Source organism: Argopecten irradians, chromosome 1 (genome assembly GCF_041381155.1).
Source record: "Argopecten irradians isolate NY chromosome 1, Ai_NY, whole genome shotgun sequence".
In the NCBI taxonomy this organism is placed as follows: domain Eukaryota; kingdom Metazoa; phylum Mollusca; class Bivalvia; order Pectinida; family Pectinidae; genus Argopecten; species Argopecten irradians.
Window position 1 is genome coordinate 32,366,364 of NC_091134.1, and position 23,628 is coordinate 32,389,991.

The 23,628-nt window shown below is 33.6% G+C and overlaps 1 protein-coding gene across 3 annotated transcripts in view; it reads left to right on the forward strand.

Moving 5' to 3' along the window:
* Positions 1-23,628, forward strand: part of LOC138324435 (spondin-1-like) — an 82,246-nt gene that overhangs the window by 35,404 nt on the left and 23,214 nt on the right. For all 3 annotated transcript variants that reach the window (XM_069269504.1, XM_069269515.1, XM_069269510.1), the window contains exons 2-5: positions 5,570-5,670; positions 8,321-8,457; positions 20,599-20,672; positions 23,058-23,198. In XM_069269504.1, coding sequence (XP_069125605.1) covers positions 5,570-5,670; positions 8,321-8,457; positions 20,599-20,672; positions 23,058-23,198 — 453 coding nt within the window. The remainder of the gene's footprint in view (positions 1-5,569; positions 5,671-8,320; positions 8,458-20,598; positions 20,673-23,057; positions 23,199-23,628) is intronic.

Below are 23,628 nucleotides of genomic sequence, written 5' to 3' on the forward strand. Positions count from 1 at the left end.
CATCGTATACAGATATTGCAATGGCAGAATATCATCCAAAGTCACGAAAAATCGCTCCCTTTCCTCCTTCGTCCTTTTGCTTTGAATTCTTCGTCATCGTCAGCTCAGCCGTTCTTGTGGCACAGTATTATCGCAATCTCCAGATTCGCTTTGGTGGCAGCGGTGGGATAAACAGCCAATCAGAAAACAGAGTACACGTATAAGGTGGAATAGTTCAGAGGCCCGTCCTCCTTGCAATACTCTGTATTTTGGGCAAAAAACGAAATCCGCGAAAAATAAACCCCCATCAAATACAATGATTTCACAGTAAACAGAATAGTTGAGGAACAAGAACGTAAACTTTGTTATATGGCTAGTAGTGCAAGAAACCATCGACGGGTGTAAACTGGGCTAGGTAGATGGCACAGTATTACCACGAGGTAGAAGTAGAAGTAATTCTCGGACTGCATAACTTCATTAGGGAGGTACTTATCGCTGTCTATATTGAGATGTGTAAATATTGATCAGACAGGAGTACGGGTGGGTTCGGATATAAGTAGGTGGGATTCAGCCTTACTCCGACCCTCAACAAACCCTTCTCATTATTACGTACTTCAACTTGGCTCATAATTGATATAAAACCACGTGATTTTAATGAATTAAATGGGTCACGATTACTGCTGTATCACGCTGACTACAGGGGGTGCCAGGAGAATCCACACAAACTGCATATGTAGCGAATGTCAAATGTTTACTTAACACTGCATAATATAATTAGGCCTAAGTACCATTTGCTTTGGCTGACTTAAAGATTCCATATTGCGGGTAATGAACTCAACTTTTCAAGCGGGATCATCACCTCACCGGGTAATTTGTCTGCATTTATCAATGCATTTCAACTCTCAATTAGCTACCACGAACTATAGTCACATCAAATCTGTAAATTCCTTCATTTCTTCTTTTAAAGTGGTTACGGCACAGTATCTGACACTCGAAATCGTTCGTCTTCCACACTTGATAGCCGTGTTATATGGCCTTTTGGGGGCATTTACAAATGATTAACCGTAGGTTGAATCCTTACACGGGAAACAACGGCTTTACTTGACTATCAAAACCTGGTATCTCCTTAGATGGGCTGGGCTGATAATTGGATAAAAAAACAAAAACAAAAACGACGGTTGACGTGACCAATAGCATTGTAAAAGTCCCGTAAAAAACATACTATCAATAAAATTTTGTCATCATTTAAAAAAATGTTCAACTAATTGTTTAAAAAAAACACCTTTTATTTCTAATAATTGTACAGCACCTCAAACGTGGTATCTTAAGTAAATATGTGTTATCTCCCCTGAGAGACAATATTTACCTCCCATTACTTGGATTATCGACCCTTCTGTTGAATGTCGAATCTCCTTTGAATCAGTAACCAATTTATGTCCGTACCAGTATCTTCGCGGTACAGACTTGGGGCAAAATCTAGCGCTGTGAGAGTGTATTTAGTTGTTTGTTATGCTAACACAAACCCGGGATACCCGAGCGCTTATTCAAATACGAGAAATACCTTGCATTGGAAAGATACCCAAATTAAAGGTAAAATGCAACCCACAAAATACTATTTTATTTCTATGTTTATTTTTCATGTTGAAATTTCAAAAGAAGTTATTCCATGTATGTGTGGTTTCTTTTGCACTTTGTACAAACACGACTATAGTACCAACAGAGATCGGTATGTTTGTCAGCTCGTGGAGGTACAACCCAGTTTAACCATTGTATATAGCACTATATCCGAATTAACCATGACTTTACGAAATCCAAGGCGTGTGACGTAAATGGATAATATTGACACATGAGAAAATGAAATTAGCACTGTCTGAGTAAACTTCTACTCGCAATCAATATAAACATTTGTTTGTTTTGCTGTAATAAAAAAAGTTCCAGGTCAAATTCCATACTTATAAAGAGGTACTGGTTCTTAGGTAACTATAATGTTGGCGGCGACGACTAAGAGAACGGTGATATCACGCTGGCGAATTTGATTGCAATTTTATTGACATAAATTTGTAGTCTCATATCGCCAAAGGCAAAAAAAATGTGACAAAAATATTCATGTTAGGCCTATTGCCGGTGAATATGTATTACATAATTGACAAGTATGCTAAATTATTAAAGGCCATAAACTTATTTAAATCACGATCCCATTCCATACACAAGTGAAACAGGACCTGTTTATTGTCACGAATTGCATAAATATAAATAAAATCACCTTTCCTCACTTTTAAAAACTATCATGATGAATATGGTATACACGTAATTTGTCAAGTTATCGCGCGCTTGAATTTTATACTGACGGAGTAAAATAAAGGGAGATAACTGTGATATATATTGTAATTATTATTACCGATAGTTCACAGTAATCGAAGTGCAAATGTTTAGCCAATATTGAAGTGTTTTAAAAATTGAATGATAATAATAAAATGAAGAATACTATTTAAAGATGCCAAAACTGACTGCATGTTTTTAACCCACGCAGTACATGAGGTAGATGTCCATAGACGCCCATTCTACACAAATGTGGTTCCCTTGAAGCAGAAAGGGAAACATAAAAAGCAAACTGACATACGCACAAATTGTTCTGAGGCGGCAGCACTACCTCAACTTTAACATAAGACTGTGTTCAAAAAGAGTTATATGGGTACCCGGTGCTGCTTGACAATATCGAAACAACATCATTTTCGTCAGCATTTTGTCGCTAATTAGTAGGCAATTTATATTTTTTGAAATAAGAAACATCAATGTCCCAATAAATTTGATAAATAGTGACTATAACGACACTTTTAAAGCAATTAAGAACTCTTTAGAGTCTAAGAACTTGATAATTTGAAATTGAGTTTGCTAATTTAATGATATCCTTTTCAAGTCAAATACAGTCTGCACTTTAGACCCCTGTGAGGATTGATTGACTTAAGAAAATGCACAAAGACATTTAAGTGATTAAGATCATACGCACTGACGGTCACTTGAGGCACGAGGCTCGCAGCCATGCATAACGTCGCACCTGTGTGCTGTCTGGACGTCAAACAGCAGCCTCCAAGTGATATGACGTACTCTCTGACCTTTGTAAGGTTAGCAAAGGACATCTTCACTGACCAGCCCACATTCTTTAACAATGAAAGTGACGCGGTATTGGTCACCTAACGGACTAACGGAGTTCTTAGAGCTCCTAAGTCTCTGTCAAGGTTTTCTCGGCTGAATTCGGATAAAAGATCCCCCATAAGTTTGTAATTTGCCCTTAAAATCAGAAATCGAACATATTTTGGCATTGAAAATTTAAATGCTCGATGTCAAATAATATTCACAGTATCTTTTCACAGAACTTACAATTGGAATATGTATACTTACAATCGAGTCGTCATAGTCTGGCATAACAAGACAGTCAATAAGAATCAACTTAACCCAGACTGAAAGTTAAAAAGTGAAGCTGTTTTGGTTCATCTTATGACGTTAGATACAACGCAAACAAAGCAAAATCTCTAATGAATTGCTAGAAACTTGTTACCAGTAGCCTAAAATCAGTTCCCAATCAAAGAGTTTTTTCCTTTTTTTAATACTGACAAAAAATAACGTTTTAGTTCTGTACGTAGCTTCTAGACATATTGGTTTTAGAATAGGCAATATGATGTGCAGTGGTTAAAATTATCTAAAGTTGGTAGACTTAATTTCCATTCCCATTAGCTATTAGTACAAAAAAGATTAACATATTATTTGATTAAAACTAGAAAATAACTTAGCAATGCTTTGAGTGCGTACTTAGGAAAATATTCAATATACTGTATTTGTATTGGAGATTATCATTGATCTCATAATCCAATATCAGCTCTGACTTACTCAAGTTACCAAAATAAACAAAAAATCACTTTGCAAACTTTGCTCATTAGGATTTATGATAAAGAAAAGAAATGGGATTATTATTCCTACATGTTTTCCACTTCTTCAAGGCATAACAAATGCCTTTATCAGCTTTAGCTTTTAGTTCTGGGATGTTTATGAAGTGACAAGTCGACCTCGTGTCTTTGATATACTTCCTATAAGAGAGGAATTTATTTTCTGAAATATATTGACATTTACCAAGAAATGTGAATTAGTCATCAGCATCATGTATATCACAAACTATCTGATGTCAAGTATATTTTTAACTCATTCGCCCCTGAAATTTTATAATGATCTGTTCCAGCTTTAGTTTTGGAAGAGTTCAAATGTGGCTGCAGGGGGAATGGGTTAATCAGATTTCTAATACTATAATGTAGAATGTTATTTTCTAATAGCAGTTTATTTTTTTGTTTTTCTTTAAAAACTTACCAATTTTATTTGCATACTTATCACTTGAAAAAGTAATTTACCAATACAGTTCTATACATATTATACACAGGTATGGTAGCTTTGTACACATACTATATATATATCTTCAGAATTAGCATATGAATCTTGCAATAACATGTGTCATTGAACATCAATGAATAGATGATAACCATTAATGGATTGAACCGTTACACTGCAAGTATTGAGAAAAATGTTCATATGTAAATGTATCAGGCTTTCGGTGCTTGAAAAAGTATGTAAAGCATATACGTTTTGTTAAGCAATATTGTGAACCATTGGGAATATACAATAATCCTATTACTGAAATACACAATGTAAGATATTTAACACAAATTTTGTAAGAAGTATATGTATCATAGACTTTCAGTGCTTGAAAAGCAATATAATATACATAGAGTTTTGATAAACAATATCTAGTTTAATCGTGAGCCATTGAAATAAAATATATTACTGTTTGAAAGAAGAATACAAAACATGTAATACAAAGTTTGCAAAAGTGTATGTATTGATAGACAAAGTAAAATACATATATCTCTTATCAAACAGTATTGTGCACAACTGAAATAAAAGGTAGGACTTCTTTAAATATATTTTCAATATATGTAATACAAAGTATTAAAGAAATTGTTTAAATAATACAGTCGTCAGGACAGTTCATCATGCTAAATTCGTTAACTAAACTAATGGTCAATTAAAGTTTTAAGTATTATTAAGGTTTTGATATCAAATTGCATTATTAGTCAGCTTTAAACTAATTGTGAACTTTATAATCTTATGCAGGTGTGTATAGCCCCTTGGGGAATGCTTTCATTAATAAGACTTATTTACCAACATAATACACAAACTAGTGAGCAGAGTGGGACAATGTTTCATGAAGATTTAATATGATTTCTAAGAACGTTTTGACCCAATTAGCATCCACTACCAAGAAAAGCATCTTTTTGAAAGCCTCTCATTCATTTAATCCAAATTAAATGCAGACTGAAAATATGAAAAACATCGGTTTCTTTATTTGATTTCTTTTGCAAACAGATTTTGGGGTTACTCTAATAAACAATGATTTGTGAAAGGTTAGTCCAAAGTTGGTTCTATGAGGTGTCCCACCATTTTTTTCAGTTCTTTAGGTCGTTTATTTGGTCGAAACCATAATTAAATTTGATTTGTAATTGACTTATATTTTCATATCTAATGTTCATTTCTGTTTTTTTTTCAGTAACTATAAATGGCACACTGCCGGCACATACAGTATTTCTCGGATTCATGATGGAGTCTGTATCCGAAAAAAATGAAAGCGTCAATCTTGGGACATTTTCGGTGAGTACATTTGGTTTAGTTTGGTGTGACCAGTATAACGTCCTATTCAGTCAGGGTCATAGTTATGGGGATCAATTAATATGTAGATGCTCAACATTGCTATAATTCAATATCTTATTTAAAAAAGAAAGATAATATAAAACCCTGAATTAATGCACAGGTGGACTGAAACCAATTATTGTACAATGACGTATGGATATTTTTTCACATAAGACACCATTAAAAGTTCCGTGGTGAGATATGACTTTTTAACGGTGGTATATAAATGGAAGTTTTGTTAGAAAGGGAATGTAATCATACATAGTATTCAGATACAAATGTTTGTCAAAATATATCGGTATGTATCTTGAAAAGAAAAACACTTCTCGTTGACATATGAGTTTTTAGCAAATTTTTATTTGCCTATTTTCCCTTTTATGTTGTTATAGCAGTCTAATTTAAACATAAAAGTCTAATAAAGATGATTAACTAGACATTTAACTTTCATTTCTCTATTTTGGCTTATTGATACATCAGCTCCGGGGGAATTTGAGACTTGAGTGAAGATTGTTAACAATTATTAGCCGTCTGGCTGTGTAGCCTATAGTTAGTTTTTACCACCCAGAAGTATGATAAGAAATCAAAATGTATTATATGAACAAAACGACATGATGAAAATCTTTCAAAAGTCAAATATTTCACACATCCAAAAGAATTTTTTAATTAAAACGTTTTAAACATCTGTATGTAATCTAACATCCATTTATAATGATTTCGACGCTTGAAGAACGCATATGGTCATAAAGATTATTGTAATGAAAGATGATTTTTTTTTATTTTTTTTTTTAGAAAGAATAGACAAAAATAATGATTTTTGTAATATTTTCAACAGTATTTTTTTCCTTTTCCCCACCTATATTTATCTATTATCACCTGGGTTTGGCGTCGACCCCTGCTGGGTAGGAGTAGAACATTACTGGCGGCCTGACTCCATCCCCTCCACTATATCTTTGCTTATTTCACGCCTCATTGGATCCTGTTTCCATGCCCCATTACTTGTCTGAGGGCAAGCAAAATGGCCTCTGATGAATGTTGACCAAAAACGAGGAGCTCTATATCTCAGAAACAGTTGGTGGTCAGTTAAATCTGTTAAGTGATATGTTCTAACTTCTAAGTTGTTCATTTCTTAATTAGTTACAGTAACGATGGGCTTCAATGGCCCAGTAGAAAAGATTGAATAATAGCCCTCTATCATTGGTTGATCGAAGAAAAAACATAATTTCTTCACCTCTGTAACCTTGTCATATGAACATTGATAGTTAATGTTTATTTTTTACAACCTAATTAAAACCAGATTATGTCTTGATCTGCATCTGTCAATAGCTGGCCATGTTGGTTGGTGTTATTTTTCTGTGCCTTATCCGGTTTTCTTCCTTAACATTCTTTAAAACCACAATTGTTTCTAGAAGATAGCATGAACGTGGTAAATTCTTTAAGGACCACGCAAAAATCATTGCTGCAATACTAATACTGTTAAGTTTCATTCATAAGAATATTTAAAAAATTCCTATGCAAAAAAATGCAATTTATTTTGATACTTTTAAAACTTTTTTATAACAGTTTTGCATTAATATTTGACATTGAAGTGATTGGACTGATGAAAAACAAATACGAGAAAATGATTTGGATTAGCAAGAGTTCATCATGCTGACGGTGTAAAACACATGTGAATCTTTAAAAACCACATTTATTGGAATTGAAGGAATTTTGGGGTCTGTCATTAAATAAGCTCTCAGAATGAGGATAAACTTCGCTAAAATCAGATAATGATAATATCTTCAGGGGGAGTGTTGAGCTTGACAGCTGATGTAACTCAACTAACTTATCACTCATATTTGATGCATGATAACGGTATGATTTATGTGTAACGGTACAGCTCACACCATTTCTTAAATCTCAAATGTGTTATCAGTTATGATGGAGACGCTTCTTTCACCTCTATATCTAATGATGGTACATCAAATTAAATTGAAGAATCGAGGTTTACAGCAGATAAGGTTTATTTTGAAGGAAAGCATGAAATGAAAATTTTATGAACTATGTAAAGTGAGTTATTAAAGATTTACTATTTGAAAAACCTTTTAATTTGTGGTATTTCAGGTTTAAAATCACATTTATTTCCCCATTAGTTATATACGATATATCTGTCTTTGTTTGATATGGTTAACTTAAGGTTTACTTTAAATATTTCAAACTCGTTCTTGTCTGCATTTCAAAAACTAACATTTTCAGAAAAAGATGAAATGCCGTTAAGTATAAGTTTTTTTCAAAGTCCTAATAAGTTGTTAGGGCTATATATATCTTCTCAAATTAAGGTTCATATATCGCATCTTGTATCTGATTTTTTATACTCCTAAATGAAAATTTGGAGTATATCTTGATTAATCCATGTCTACCCGGTCCTCATATGGAGGCTAAATGACATTTCCTAAAACAGAGGATTTGATTTTGGTGCAATAATTTATTGTAAGATACTGATGTCAAATTAGATACACAAAATTATATTATACATAAGTAGATTTAGTCTCATATTGGTCTTTATATATTTGTTTCTCTTTGAACTTAATTTTTGTGCATTTTAAAGAGAATTGCTTTTGCGTCTGTTTTCCAGTTTCCCCGAGATGGACGTGTACAGAAAGCCCCCGACTGTAATCGCACTGTGATCACACATAGGTACCTAATGATGAAAAAGTTAATAACAGTGAAATGGCAGGCACCGCCGGCTGGTTCTGGATGTTTAACTCTAAGGTAAGAATTTTCAGAGTTATTACCCTTTGTGAAAAATATAACCCTGACGTCTGCATGCATCCTACTCACTAGGTTTCTGTGGAGTAAGGGAAATAGAAACTTTAACTAATTACAGTTGATATATGAAAAATTGTAGAAATTCCCCTCAAGAGTTTTTGAAGCCTATGCGTAAAATGGTTTGTCGAGTGAGAATTTGTCAGTAGTAACAGACCTCATAAAACCTTTCTATCAACAGATCTCTGGTTTGCTTGGGGTGTATTATAGACGAGTTTTATTGGCAAATCAACGGCTAAAATGACTACACCGGTCTTATAAACACTTAAAATCAATCAAAATGAAACAAACCATACCTACTGTAAATATAACTGACACCTCACCGAAGCCACGACTTTCTTGTTTCTCCTTAAAACATTCGGGCCGTTATCTGAGATAGCTACTAAGGATGTCAGTTTGTGTAATAATGACGGATTTACTCCGCACACTTCTGGTAGGTAAGGGAGCGGGAAGAGTCCCTTGCCATAGTGAGGGTCAGATTGAAGAGAATGACCGTTGGACAGGGAGAGGGAGAAATGGTGAGAGGTGTAAGAGTCAGATGCATAAAAATATATGGGGTGGAGATGGGGGTGGGGGGGGGGGGGAGAAGACGCTGAAGGAGTAGTGTAGATAGTGTAGGGAGATGAGGATCTTTTTGAAAATCTGGGGTATATTTTCTGGTTTTAATGATATTTTGAATACATCCAGCAATGCAAAAACCAGAGCAGTATTCATTTCATGAACAAAACAATATTTACTGCCATGTTTGGTTCCATTTTTATGACAACTGGTTTTAATGGAACTCGTGACATTTATATCCCTCAGACATTTTCTGGTTTTGACTTACCAATGACCTTCATATGTCATATATGATAATGTCATATAATGAAAGGAGGCTTTTTTTTCTTTGTCCATTAACAGTAAAATTTAACTGGTATCAATCAACCATGAAAGACCTTGGCAACAAAGATCTTAAATGTTGCTTTTAAGGTTCAGCTTCATTTCATTCACAAGGTCGATGTGACACTTTCGTTTTGATGATGTGGATTTGAGAGATTTAAGGTGTAATAAAATCAGTTTACATGAAAAAGTTTTTTTTTCTTTTAAAATCACGGGAACTGAAATGTGAGCCTGGTTAGAGTTAGATGCAAGATCCCTCATTCTCCTTGTCAGTATAATAGAGAGCATTACCGATACATGTACCATATTACCACACTAGAATGGATCCTTGCTCGCGTTTAGGACAAGATATCTTCTAAAATAGATTCTTTATAACAAGTGTCTGATACAATAACTGACGTACAGATGACAGAAAATTAATAGGAAATCGTGATAATTGATTTAACATATAATCCTGGCAGTACTGGTTATTTTCAAATAAAAAGAAACGTTACTGGTTGTAATACGTGTAGCGTCATTTCTAACAGAATCAGAAAGGCGTCTTCATATATAAATCTTATTATACCTATGCATTTTTTCTGCTATAAATAACCACCGCACAAATCACTGACACCAAGCATAGCTGGAAAAATTAAAAACGGTTCGAAAACTGGCACAGACTAACACTTCAACAGACTTCTACAAGAGTTAGCAGACAAAAAACATCCAAAATATGAAGTCTTGTACATATGTCTATAGAGATTTCGGATTTGTTTTTGTCTCTATCCAATTATGAAATTAGGCATCCCAATGTGAGGAATTGGAGATACTTGTTGTGTTTGTCGGGCGTTTGGCACAAGAAGATAATGTCAGTGTCAGGATATTCTCTGTATCTGTTTTGAGGGATTGTTAATGGCTACTGGGATTATAATTGGAGATTACCACCTTGGGCTTGTAATCTTTGTTACAAATCTGTAGTGGAAAATATATTTAAAAGAAAAGAACTTTTTCATATAAAGATAATATTATAGTATCAAGCCTTTTCCTGATTGTTTGTACTTCTACTATGACTCGGGGGAATGGGGTATAATGTGACCAATATCCATTATATGTCACGCCCTGTCCTACCCTTCTTTGATATTTGGATGTGCCCGCTTCACGGCATTTATTGTCTTCTAGATGCAGTTTCATGCATTTTTGATTATATATTTTTACATTTATTTTTATCTACAATATATTTCAAGCAGTTTAAGAAAAAATATTAGTTTTTTTCCATATTTACCATTAAGACAGACATAACATTCAAATTAGGTCAAGGTCATAAAGCCATAATGATCACCAGCGTAGATAAATGACTGTTAGACTGTGAATGTCCTATGGCTATGATGATCTTGATTATGACCAAGAAAATTGGTGATTGTAAATGCGAACATTGAGGACAGGCTGGTAGCCTCTTTACCACCAACATCTGCATCTTATTTCCAGAATAGCTCTTAACAAAACTCTGAGTTCCATTCACAATATCTTTGTATTTTGTCTCTGATCTCGTTAGTTTCCCTTACCTTAGCACGTTCCATCCACAATATCGCAAATCATACATTTCTGTTCGCAGAAGGATTCTCCACCTCAGTATGTTCCATTCACAAACGAGGTTGTCTAAGGCATAGACATTTTATCAAAGACTCTGACATAAATAAATGCCTGAAATTCAAAAAAGTTTCCTCCAGGTAACTAATTAATAAGGTGCTATCTTCTCTGTAGACTCGGCTGTAGATCAGAGTAAGTGCTTAATCAGCGTGGAACATCTCGTATCACAGGAGTAGACAGAATACCAGAAATTAAAAAAAGATCTTGGTGAAAAAAAACAAAAGTACAAAATTAATTGGTATAAAAGCATTGCTGTGTTGGTCGTATGTTGAGTCGAGTTGTCTGCCATTCTGAGTTTTTGTCTCATTAGTGCCGCTTAAATCTTACAACCTGACACAGGTTTATAACACTCTGGTGTCTAATGGAGGATTTAGTGATTAATCGGTATAAAACGGTTTTATATACGATACAAAGGTCAAATGTAAGCGAAATAAGAATTGTCATCAAAGATTGTCATTAAGTTTATTGTTTGATCTTAGATTCAATTGTAGAATTGTCACTCTTCTGAGGGAAAATAAAAACATGATTCATGCAATGTGCCAAGAATAATTTTAACAACAAAATAATTTCATAACCTTGGTAAAAACCTTTTTGATCTATTGCAGTTATGATAGATACATAAACTACATTAATCATGTAGACTATTATGATTACGTGACTGTAATCACAAATAATCTTTAAGATAGATTTAAGATTTAAATTCATAAGCCTAAATCCAAATACCGAAACCTGATATCTTGTTTGAGTTGGAAACACAGGTGTGTCTAGCGAAGCAAGAAACCTGTCCACTGGATTAAAGATTGACATGCAAATTTGTGGTTTGCACCTGGTCAACAGATAATTCACTTGCACTTATTATATCTGGCGTTATAAACATGGACTAGCCCCTGTGACCTTCGCACTGGACATGTTGGCAACTTCTCGGGGATAATATTTATTGGAAAATTATTCAAAGCTTGTTTATGTGGTTCTCTAATAGATGTTTTCCCTAGACAGTGATGTGGCAATTAACTCGAACTATCAGAGAGCTCACATTGTAAGCATTGAAAGCTTCAATAACAGGGGTCTGTCAAAATATGGAGAGGATCTATCGAATAATATGGTATATAGATCCCTCATCCATATTGTTACAGACCCCTGTGCATAGTTTTACTCATCTGCTCTTGCAGTCGGTGAAAAATGAAGGCCCAGTGGATCCTTTTTGAGTGCAGTGCATTTAAACTTTACTTCTAATTTCCATCCTTAAACAAGTACAAAGAATAACTAAATTAAAAATCATTCTTTGATATACATACCTAGATATTTGTTTCTCCTCCGTACGCCTTGCACTAGAGCACAGCTGTATCATTATATTTCCCCATTCAAAGTGATTGTTAAGTGTATGACTTGCATTAAATTACGTCAAATGCAAACTTTTTAAGTAAAAAAAGATTACACTAAAATTAAAGTTTTTATTACTGATCATGATTTTTCGTTAATAAATGTGAAATTTTAACATACAGGAAAGTTCTTTAATTTATAATTACTTATAGTTGAAAGTGTAACATTAATGGGAAAATATAATAAGAATCGAGTTATTATAATAGTTTAATTAACAAAGGGTTGGGTTCGGTGAGAGACGTAAAAGTGTCTGTTATAGAGAAAAGTTAATTGTGTAACAAGCTGTCAAACCATTCAAATATTTACACATTCGTACATTCATGAATTAGATTCATTAAAATCAGACAAACATCGGAAAGATCGACTCTGTGACCTAGTTACTATACAATAATACGTAATTTGACGATGTGCCACACCTTAATCTTTATCCATTCATACAAACCAATACCTTCGATCGGAAAGCATTTGAGAATTTTCATTACTTCACGAAACAAAACACTTGTTACATTGTGATGTTAAATTCGTCTCGGAACATGTGTTTGTTGTCAGTGAGTTTAACATATACCATGTGTAAGGTTGTTGACAATCCGTTTAATTTACATATGAAGAATTAACATTATAGGATTTGACGTGATAGCAACTTTTTTAAAAAATCTGTAGTAATTATTCCAATGTACAGCTGTCAGGTATATTTCTATTTTTTATTCTTTAAAAACGAACAATAAAATACACTGGTAGTTTATACTTAGAAATAAATAGCTTTTTGGTAATGTACACTTATACCTGTAAATTTAAGTCTTAATGGACCATATGGTTATAATGAAAAGATAATTAGGCCTTACACCAAAAATTCTGCGAAATCAAAGACACGGTATACATTAAACAGTTATTATTATCTCTTAAATGAAAAGCGTCTTGTAGTTCTTTAAAGTGCCATTATAATTGCATGTCAAATGTTACAAATCTATCTTCAAATATTTTAAATAGGAAGTTGATTAACTTGTCGTGTGCTGTTTCACCCATGATGGCTTTCTAAAATGATTATTTCTGATCATGATCGTATATCATTAATTTTCCACCGATTATTCTCAGGTTTATAATGACTTAATCAACTTTTTTGCGAATTCCAATAAATTATATTTCATTAGATTTTTTTACAACTTTTGGTGTGAATAACGGTAATTGCTAGACGATTAATTAATTATTTAAGCTATGACGGATGATTTGGACTATAAATGGAGACCATTATAAACAGATATCTGTAATGGGTAAATTACGACCCTGAATTATGTACTAGTGGTGTACTGGAATTTCTACTATTTTCAGCATGATTTGTTCCAATGAATTTTACCTGTAATAAAACACACCTGGCAGGGTAGTTAAAATAAATAGCTTAGTATTTCTTTGGACAGTTCATCAGATGTAAAGCATTGAGTAATTGTTTAAATGTAGTAGGAAGCCTCTTTTTCTAGTTGAATATTCTCTTGGATATTGTCAGCAGTATGGTTCAGTGAGATTGTGCTATAATGTGACTAGGCAGGTAGTCCTGAGTGGATGCGTGTTTTGGTGAAATATAACAATAATGTGTTCATTTGTGATTTCCTTATAGTCATTTTGTCAGTACATTTCAGTGAGGTAGCACTATAATTAGACTATAGTCCTTTCCTAGCACAAAAAGATAAGAACCTTACACCACACGAGGTATGCCTTGCAAACAAACACCTATTGGCATACATTGACTAATAAGCACTTAATCTTAAGATTAAACGCTTGCCATTGACAGAGTCTATTTTACCTAAAGTTACTTGCTTTTGTGTTTTTAGAAGTACATTTCAGTGTGATGGCAATTTAAGTCATTTAAAATTAAGTTATCATAAAAAGCCAAACAAAAACTTATTACGACATCTAACACACATAATAAACAGAATGAACGCTTGCAATTCTTCCTGAAATTATCTGTTTGGACATTTAATAATGGAGACTGCAGGCTCTAAGAGTATGAAATAAGCTAAGACTGAGATTTTACTTAGCTTATCATAAATGACATAACTTAAGATAGTTTTAAAGTTACAACAGTCTTGTGAACTTGTGGCCTGAAAAGACAATTTATGACATAAAAGTTCCTTCCGATGGACTTGAATATTGGAAATACTTTAAAACATTTAAACAGATTTGTAAAGGATGGAAAATGTAACTTCCAAAACTAATGGCATTTTAACCACAACCAGACAAAAATAGTAAATGTAACTTTACGAAATTAATGGCATTTTAACCACTTCCAGACATAGAGGTAGGTTTTTAAACAGTGTTTATATGCGTCTGAAACCTCTTGAATTTAGAATAAAAATTACTCAATCAGCCGAAAAGGATAATAGGATGCCAAGGAAATCCTGGATTGCCATACATCACAGTTTTATCTCGGATGGGTCCCAGGGGAAGGGATTTATAAATACTTGGTAGTTCTCACCTGGCCTTATCAGGGGAATGGAGTCTCCCCAGGCTCGTAAAATGTAAAAGAGATAGCTAGGATTCCTGTGTGTTTAGTGTTGATTTGTTGTGTAATGTGTAGGAGGTTGGGATATCAAGGATGAGTGAGGGTGATAGATGTACCGTCGCTATCAAAACTTGTCAACAAAAAACTGCTGCTAACACTTCACATATACAACACTGTTAGAATTATCATCCACTGCTTACTCTGCATTTAACGCCACGGTGGCTGAATATATCAGAAAAATTATTATTTTGCTTGAAGAATTGCATGGAAAGCATAAATATACACAGATTATTGTAAGGGGTAAACAATTAACTCTGAAATTTAAGAATTGTGTAGTATTGTTAGAAAAATTGTTTATTTGTGATTTAAATGTCATAGCTATTAAAAGCTGTGCTGATTATGGAAGTGAAGCAATAAGCACGGTAAACTTCACCTCTGTAGAGTGACCACCTGCTTAATAAGACTACATTATTGGGATCCAAAAACACAATTTGAATTATGTATAAAGACCTTTTGATTATGATTGACCTTTAGCTTTGTTCCCTGTGTGATTATACAGTACATGCTAATTAACGATATATAAAAAACGTCATATAAGGAACAATAAAATGTTATAATCACTTTGAATTGAGTTAAAAAGTTGAGTAATGAGTAGGTAAAAGTATAGAGAAACTCTGAGAATCTCACAGTCGGTGGGATCTGACGATGTCTGAAGGTAAGTAGGCAGCGATGCATAGTTGTTAGGCAACAAGGTCACAAAGTTACGAGCTGCAACAGGAAAAATGTCTGTGTAACATCAATATACATCCATTCCGAACAAAAACCGTACATGTTTACTGCACCTTAACAATGCGGCAGATATTTAAATATGGAGGACGTAAGACATAGTTCATGTCGGTAGAAATACATTACGGTGGCATTCATAATGACGTTTACCACAGCGGATAGACTCGACGGAGCTCCCATACATGTTACCTCAGATTCTTATTAAACCTGTGATCATTTGTTAAATTTCTATGACGTTTTTTTTGCACATCAATAGGAGAATACAGCACATGCTGCACCCACAAAACTTCCGACTAAAAAGACAGCCAGCGAACATGTCCTTATGGTCTGTTAGTAGTTCATCAGGTTTCTCCAGAGTTTCTCACATTTAATGCAGTTAGATGGGGATTATCATATACATGCAACCATGCAACTAAAATCATTGATTATAATCTGTCCCACATTACTCCTAGGGCTTTATTGGTGCTACCCTTGGATAGTTCATTAGGTCTAACTCGCTTAGTTTTCATACTTATGAATGGTAGGGTTCTTAATTGTCCCAGTTCATAAGGAGGACTGTCAACTAGTAAAAGTCAGTTAAGCTTCTCTTAGATTTAATTCTCAATCTCATCATCATCTAAAAGTGAGGCGGTAAAAACATCAATTATGACTGAAAAATGTCAAAGATCAAAACTGAATATAAAACAGATTAAAGATTTTGATTAGCAGTATCAGTCATGCAAGGCCAAATATCCTAATAAGCGTGCGAGAAAAGAAATGTATGAATACAAGTTAATGTGTTTCAGTGACGATGCTCGTAATCGGGGTAGAAAATAAACTTGATCAGGTATATTACCGAAGTGACAGAACTAATCATCAGTTTCCAAGGATCCTAAGGGGGTATATCTGTTTTATTGTTATTTAGATCAGGCAAGTCTATGAACGTAGATCACAAAGTTATACACTCAAAGTTATCAGGGGGGTTTAGGAATATTTATAAGATGTAAATATTTCCAAATATCATTTCTAAATGTGAAAATATTTGGACATAGGAAAGTCCGATGTAGATCATAGAATGAGAATATGTAAATAATTCTGAAATCCATTAATAAATGTAGAAATATTTAGTAATAAAGGTTATCCATCATGAATTAATAATGTATATTTTGTAAATTAAAAACTATCGAAGGCTCATGAATATTTCGGTCATCTTCTTTAAGAATATACATTGGAAAAGTTTGCAAATCTTAACGCTGAATTGATGGTTTTTCCTAGCGAAAAATAGACGGCGTGAAGAAAGACGTTAAATCTCATGTATAAGGCTTTAAAGGCCAGATCAAGTTTTAATTCAAAAATTATAAAAGTTGTGTGAACTAGATAGAACTCAATACTAAAAGCTACCACCATGATTAATTCTCACCTCGCTATAGAAAGCATGACAGCTTACAGAATTACACGAAAACCTCCGATATCAAAAGAAACTATTTTGGATGACCATGTTAGATCAGTGACTGTCAAAATTCACTGAAACGGACACCTTCGATGAAGCATTTAGTAGCACCGAGTGACAAGATACATAAGAAAACCAAAGAAAAGTCGTAAATTATGCTAGATTGACCCAGGTTTCGAGGCTTTTAAGCAATGATATAATAGGAAAGTTGCGCAACAATGAGTGTAGCTCGAAATTACTAGGTATCAATGTAGAAAATGTCACAGAAGGTACCCACATGTCACAACACTTGTTAGATACGCTCGGCAGTGAAAGGGTGGTCTGAGTCACGTGGTCATATCACCATGGATTTAATTACATTTTAAAAGAGCCAAGCTCTCCATTATCATCGCTTGCCTTATTGAAATGCTTTTTAGCTTAGATAACTATTTATATGGTCATTTAGGGAAGGGATTGAGAATCTTTGGTATTTTAAGGGTCATTTTAATGATTCCCTTTTATGATATTTGTTACACTAACTGACTAAATGATTGTCTTTTTTATCATTTACCGAGAACTCAGTATTATTATACGGAGATTTTGAATTTATATCTAGCACCTGTGCAGTTTAAGTTTCGTCACATTCCATAACACTTGGCTGGCTATTCTCACCCAGCCGACTGTACTAGAACATATTCATTGCATGTGAAGGGAAGCCTCAAACTTCTTCAAAGAAAGAAGATGCATTGTATGTAGCAATCATATTTTCAGTTTCATTTTTTCTCTTTGGAAGAAATTGGAAAAAGTATTTCAGTAAGTTAATGTTGAATGACCTCTCTCAAGGGAAATATGTGGTCTATGTTTATAAATTCAGCAAAAATGTTAAAAGTTATTGAGCTGGTCACTTAAATAAATTATTGCCCTGTTGTGCCTAAATGGCAGCTCCAACTTATAATAGTGCCTATACATAAAAACTCCAGTTTTAGTGCCTAAATGGCAGCTCCAGCTTACGCTCAAAAGAAGAAGTTAAGTAACCTATTGGCTTTTGTTTTAGATATTGACAGATCTTATAACCACAAATAACAGTGAACTGCTTTTAATGTGAATCTTATTATCAGAATAACATTCATTGTAAGCTTTGTCGTGAGAGTCAGCAACAGAATTCTTATAGTGTATGTTTTATATCCAGTCACCTGTTGTTAAATATTTGGTCTGAAAATAAGATTTCTTTAGGAAAACCAGTCTCATTAGGACTAGGATGGAATGTTTGTAGTGTAAGACGATACCAATAACATACAAAAAGGAAAAAGAAAAACAAAAAAATGACGGATGCCATAGCCAGTGAGCAGTTGCACAAATTGCTTTGTCAGTTTTATTCTTGATAGGAGGATTGAACAACTGTGGCAAAATAGGACTTGTATATGTCTGCGCGTTTAACCTCTGTGTGGATACGAGCCACAGATAAAAAGAACACGTGTTAAAATACAGTAAATATCGTCAAGAAACGATGTATCATTTTACCATTTGCCAAAAACTTAATTGAAATTTAGCATAAAACAATTTTTTCTTTGTCATTTTACACATCATGTTGAAATTTTATTTCTGGTATTGTAGATTTTTTTATAAGTAATTTTACATTTAAAGTTAATTTTTATAATTTATAAAACAAGAAGAAATTAGTTTGAAAGTGGGTATTAATAGTTTGATACTTTGAATTTGCCTGCTTTAATGAAGTGGTTACTTTAATTCATAAGGTACCTGACTTTGAGTATATATCCTTCATTTGTCAATTTACCACCTGCTGATTTGGAGAACAAAGTGAAAGTAGAAACTGATTTAGGTGAGAAGTCGAGGATTGGGTTCAGATTTATGTTGAGAAGTAAGAAATTGATCAGCACTTAAGATAGGCAATCATTTTATAAATGAAAGAGGAGGGTTGATTTAAAACTACAGGGAGGATAATTTTAACGCCAGTCACTGCAGTATGGTATAGAAATGAGAAATTTTATCTTTAGAGAGGCAATGCTTTCATATATCTCGCTTCCTTCACAATACTAAAGCTGATTCCTTTATCGGACATCGAACTTATGGGTATTTTAAAAACAATACGATTGCTATCAAATTGTCGTAGATTTTATCGAAACATGATAATAATTTCATCAGAACAAAATGAAATCGAACGGTAACAGCTGGAAATGCCCACTGATAAAATATACAGTGTATGACCCTTTAATCTAACCATTTTAAAATTACAAATCTTCTTGCTAATGATCCCTTTATATTCATAATGAACTTGTTCCAGCTGTAGAATTGGTAGTATCCTAATGAAATCTTCAGTTAATTGTTCCGCTTTGGTATTATGTACTAATTTGGATCGGTAGGGTATAGGTACGAATCCTCTCGATGACCAGTGTCCATTGTTGTGGTCAGACAAATACCAATTAGGACTCAAGTCTGTTCTTTGGTTCTCCTTTAAACATTTCATATTGTCATTGAGAAAAAACCTGTTTGGCCTATATTTACCATAATATCATTTTTACGTCATTTGCTGTTCTATATAGGAATAAAATCCACACACACAAGCCCTTCAGTATTATATTTCATTTCTTTTCCCAAACTTTTTGAGTTCAGTTCTTCTTGTTAGAGAAGTAAGAGAGTGTTTTAAAATACGAAAATGTCCTTTGTAAAATCACTTCAACATTTTACATATTAACGAAAGAAACAGATAACCTTGACCTTGATGTTAAGCTGTATTGGAGATTTTCTTGGTGACAGATCAAATGTCAATGTGGGAGGGACGAAAACTGCAGTAGGCTCTTGATCGTGAGTTTGTCAGTTTACAAAAAGCCTTGGTATTAAGTAAACTTGTGTATATCACCACTCGGTAAAACCAGCCCCATAATGGGTTTTACTTTAAGAGAAAATGTGGATGTAGAAATATTTAAACATGTAAGTTGTGATTGAGAGGTCAAAAGTCAAAGCATGTTAATAGGGTTTATGCGTAATTTACTATTAACAAAATGGCAGCTACGTCAGGCATGAACACTAAACATCAAAAATCATTTTCTTCTTTTTCCTTTAATGCTCTTAAAATAAATGGAAGATCATTAATTGAAATTCTTATGCTGTCCATGTGATAAGCGATCATTTCTCTTCTTATTGATTTTTTTTCAAATGTCAGTATTGTTTTCCTGAAAAAAAAACAAATGTAAAGAAATTGCATACTGAAAGACAAATACATTGTAACTTGTAAATTAATTATCATTATTTGGTATGTAGTTTAATTCAATCACACCGAAGATACATTTAGACTCTTCTAAATTAAAGACTAAACTCGTCCATTATGAAATTTCAGGAGTGTCTGAGTTAATAGATTAAGTATGCTGACTACAAAGAAGGGTTATAAAATGTCAGTGTCGTTGCGTTTGTCAATGTGGGTATGACCAGTGTTAAGGTCATTTTATTTTTTAATTAGGTAATAACTTAATATGTTTTTTTGTTTTCTGTTTTACAGAACAGCTGTTATTGAAACGTCTGGCACCTGGTACAAGGATGAAGGAAAACTTGTTGTTCGATTGTGTGAGCAAGGTAAGTAAACCCCAACACCAGTTGTTTAACCCTTAAAATACCTTCGTTATACTCAAATCTGTGTCTATTGAATTATAATTCTTACAATCAATAAAGCTTAACATATATATAAAAAAACATGAGATCTCAGAATTTCTTCAAAATAGCCATACTCAGAAGATAATTTAAGTCTCAAAATAAAAACCATGAAAGTTCTACCTCGAAATTAATTATCACACTAGATATCTTTACAATCAAAGTGTAAAAAATAGGTTAATAAGCTTCAATACCAAAATAAATATAACAACTTCAACAGCGAAATTAGTTCAAAAAAACTTTATTCACAAAACATCCCGCACTAAAGTCAAAATCACTTTCAAAATAAATAAACTTCAATTTGTTTTAAGAGGATGAAGATGTGTAAAAGTACACGCCAGTACAAGCATTAAATGGTCATTAAGTCTGTCGTCAGTTTTAAAATTGCTTACTTTCACTTTCGCTTTTACTTTATGTATGGAAATTGAATATCATCTGAGAAAATCTATGATAAATTTCAGAATGTCAGTATTCTAACCTTCAACACTTTCATCATCCAGAAGGAGAAATGTTTAAGTATACCATGTCAGTGCCTATATTCCAAACTGTCACCACGCCAGACGGTTCCGACATGGTTACAAAAAAAATGATGTGCATGATGCAAAAACCAGCCCTGGCAACAAATCCAAAACTTAAACATGTTGGTCTATATGTAATATTGAATATATGGCTAATTTTGTGGGATGTGGATATCGAAGTGTTGTTTTGACTCTCATTTGAGGAGTTGATACTCATAGTACATATTTGTTAATGAGATTTTAACCGTGGAGATGGTTGTTTGACAGACATGCGTGTTTAAATGTCGAAAACACTTACTCTCAGCAGTTACATAAATTCAATTTGACGGTAATTGCTAGTTTTTACATGAGCATGTTATTGCAGTATAATTATCTTTGAATGTTTTATACGTTTTCTGACTGACAGACCCCCACAACAACGACATGTTACCTCATTCTACTGCTGTTTTGTCGTTTTGCCATCTTAAAGTTGTCCGTTAAACGTCTGTAATATATTAAAATGAACTATGACCTTTGTGAGAATTCTACTGAATTTCGTTATAATCTGCACATAAACCTCTTCATATCAAGCTTATTCATTGTTAGTGGAATATTTTCTTCTCTCTTAACTGAGTCTACGAACTTACAAGTTTTTTTTAATATTTTAGAGGAAAAGCTTGATTTTATATATAGCAAAATATCATCTTCTTTCAGAAAGAAAAAAATTGGCAATCGAAAAGATTGTTTTTTATTTTAGGGCAACAAAATTATGTAACAATAAATAATGAGTTATCAATTTTATAGATATTATGTCTGATGTTATAGGTAAGTTTTAGTATATCTATTGCATTTAATATCAACTTTAGCTCAGGTGAGATTGCTAAGTAAGGGGGTTTAGAACGGGGAGGGATTTGAGTACAGACAGCCAGCAGCTGGTGGGGATATAAATACCTCACATAAGTCCCCCATTATCCTCCGGCATTGTGCCCCTCATTACACACAAATCAGGGCCTTTCATGTCACGCCAACAAAAGCAGGTAGTCCGCAGTCAGACTAAAAATCTGGAAAATATTTCATTCCAGTTAGTTTTGCTCCTTTTTACTTTTGATATCGGGAACTAGTGTCTTAAAGAAAAGCTGGAAATATTGATTGAGATGAAAATGAAAACCAAATAGTTACTTTACGATCAAACAATCAATTTTTTTACATCCTAAAAACAAGAGGTAGGAAAAATTCCCCGTAATTGACATCAGTTGAGGATAAGGTATGAAATAATTATCTTGTCTCGGGTATGATTGTAGCCAGGCGGAAGAGAATTGTTTATTTGTGTTTGTTTCACTCGAGGATAATGGCCGATTAGTGAAGTAAAGAGTCAGTATTTGTGTTATATTGGCCAGATAAACATGAAATGTAGGATATATTTAGCTCGGCAATACAACAAAAGTGTATAGGAAGTTATGATGTTATTTTACTGATCAGTTCACATTGTTTTCTATATGACCATGATTGCTATTTATAGGTTATGGCAAGGTAAAACACATGCAGATCCATTTCTTTTTCACCAATGTTTTTTTAATATGACAGAAACAATCTAAAGCAAAGCTTTAGGCACTTTGGGTCATAAAGGTTTATGTGTAAATAATTTCCTATGCAATGCTGTAAATGATACTCCGAACAATATCGAAGATTTATATCTTATATGAAATATGTTATGCAATATTGGGATTTTTTAATGATTTTTCTTAACTAAGAAATAGCATCCATCAAGATAATCAAGAATATTGTTTAATAGAAATATTTTCTGTGAACACAGAAGTGAGTGCAGCTCCACAAGGGGACGGTACAGTACAGGACGGTGAGAGCTGCTGTGCATGTGGAGGCGCCACCTACAATCTACACTTCAAGGGCCTCTGGTCCAGACAGACACATCCAAAAGGGTTTCCAGAGGAAGAAGGTAAAGTAACACAGAGGTCACACTAAGGTTACACAAAGGTCACACAAAGATAACATAACAGTTACACAAAGGTCATACAAAGGTAACATAAAAGTTACACTAAGGTAACATAAAAGATACACTAAGGTAACATAAAAGATACACTAAGGTCACACTAAAGTTGCATAAAGGTCACACAAAGGTAACATAAAAGATACACTAAGGTCACACTAAGGTTGCATAAAGGGCACACAAAGGTAACATAAAAGTTACACAAAGGTCACACTAAGGTTGCATAAAGGTTACACAAAGGTCACGCGAAGGTCATACAAGCAGCACACAAGGTCATACATCAGAAATCACACAGATGACATACAAAGGTCAAACTAAGGTAACACATGTCACACTTAGGTCATACATGAATCACATAAAGGTAACACAAAGGCCAGAA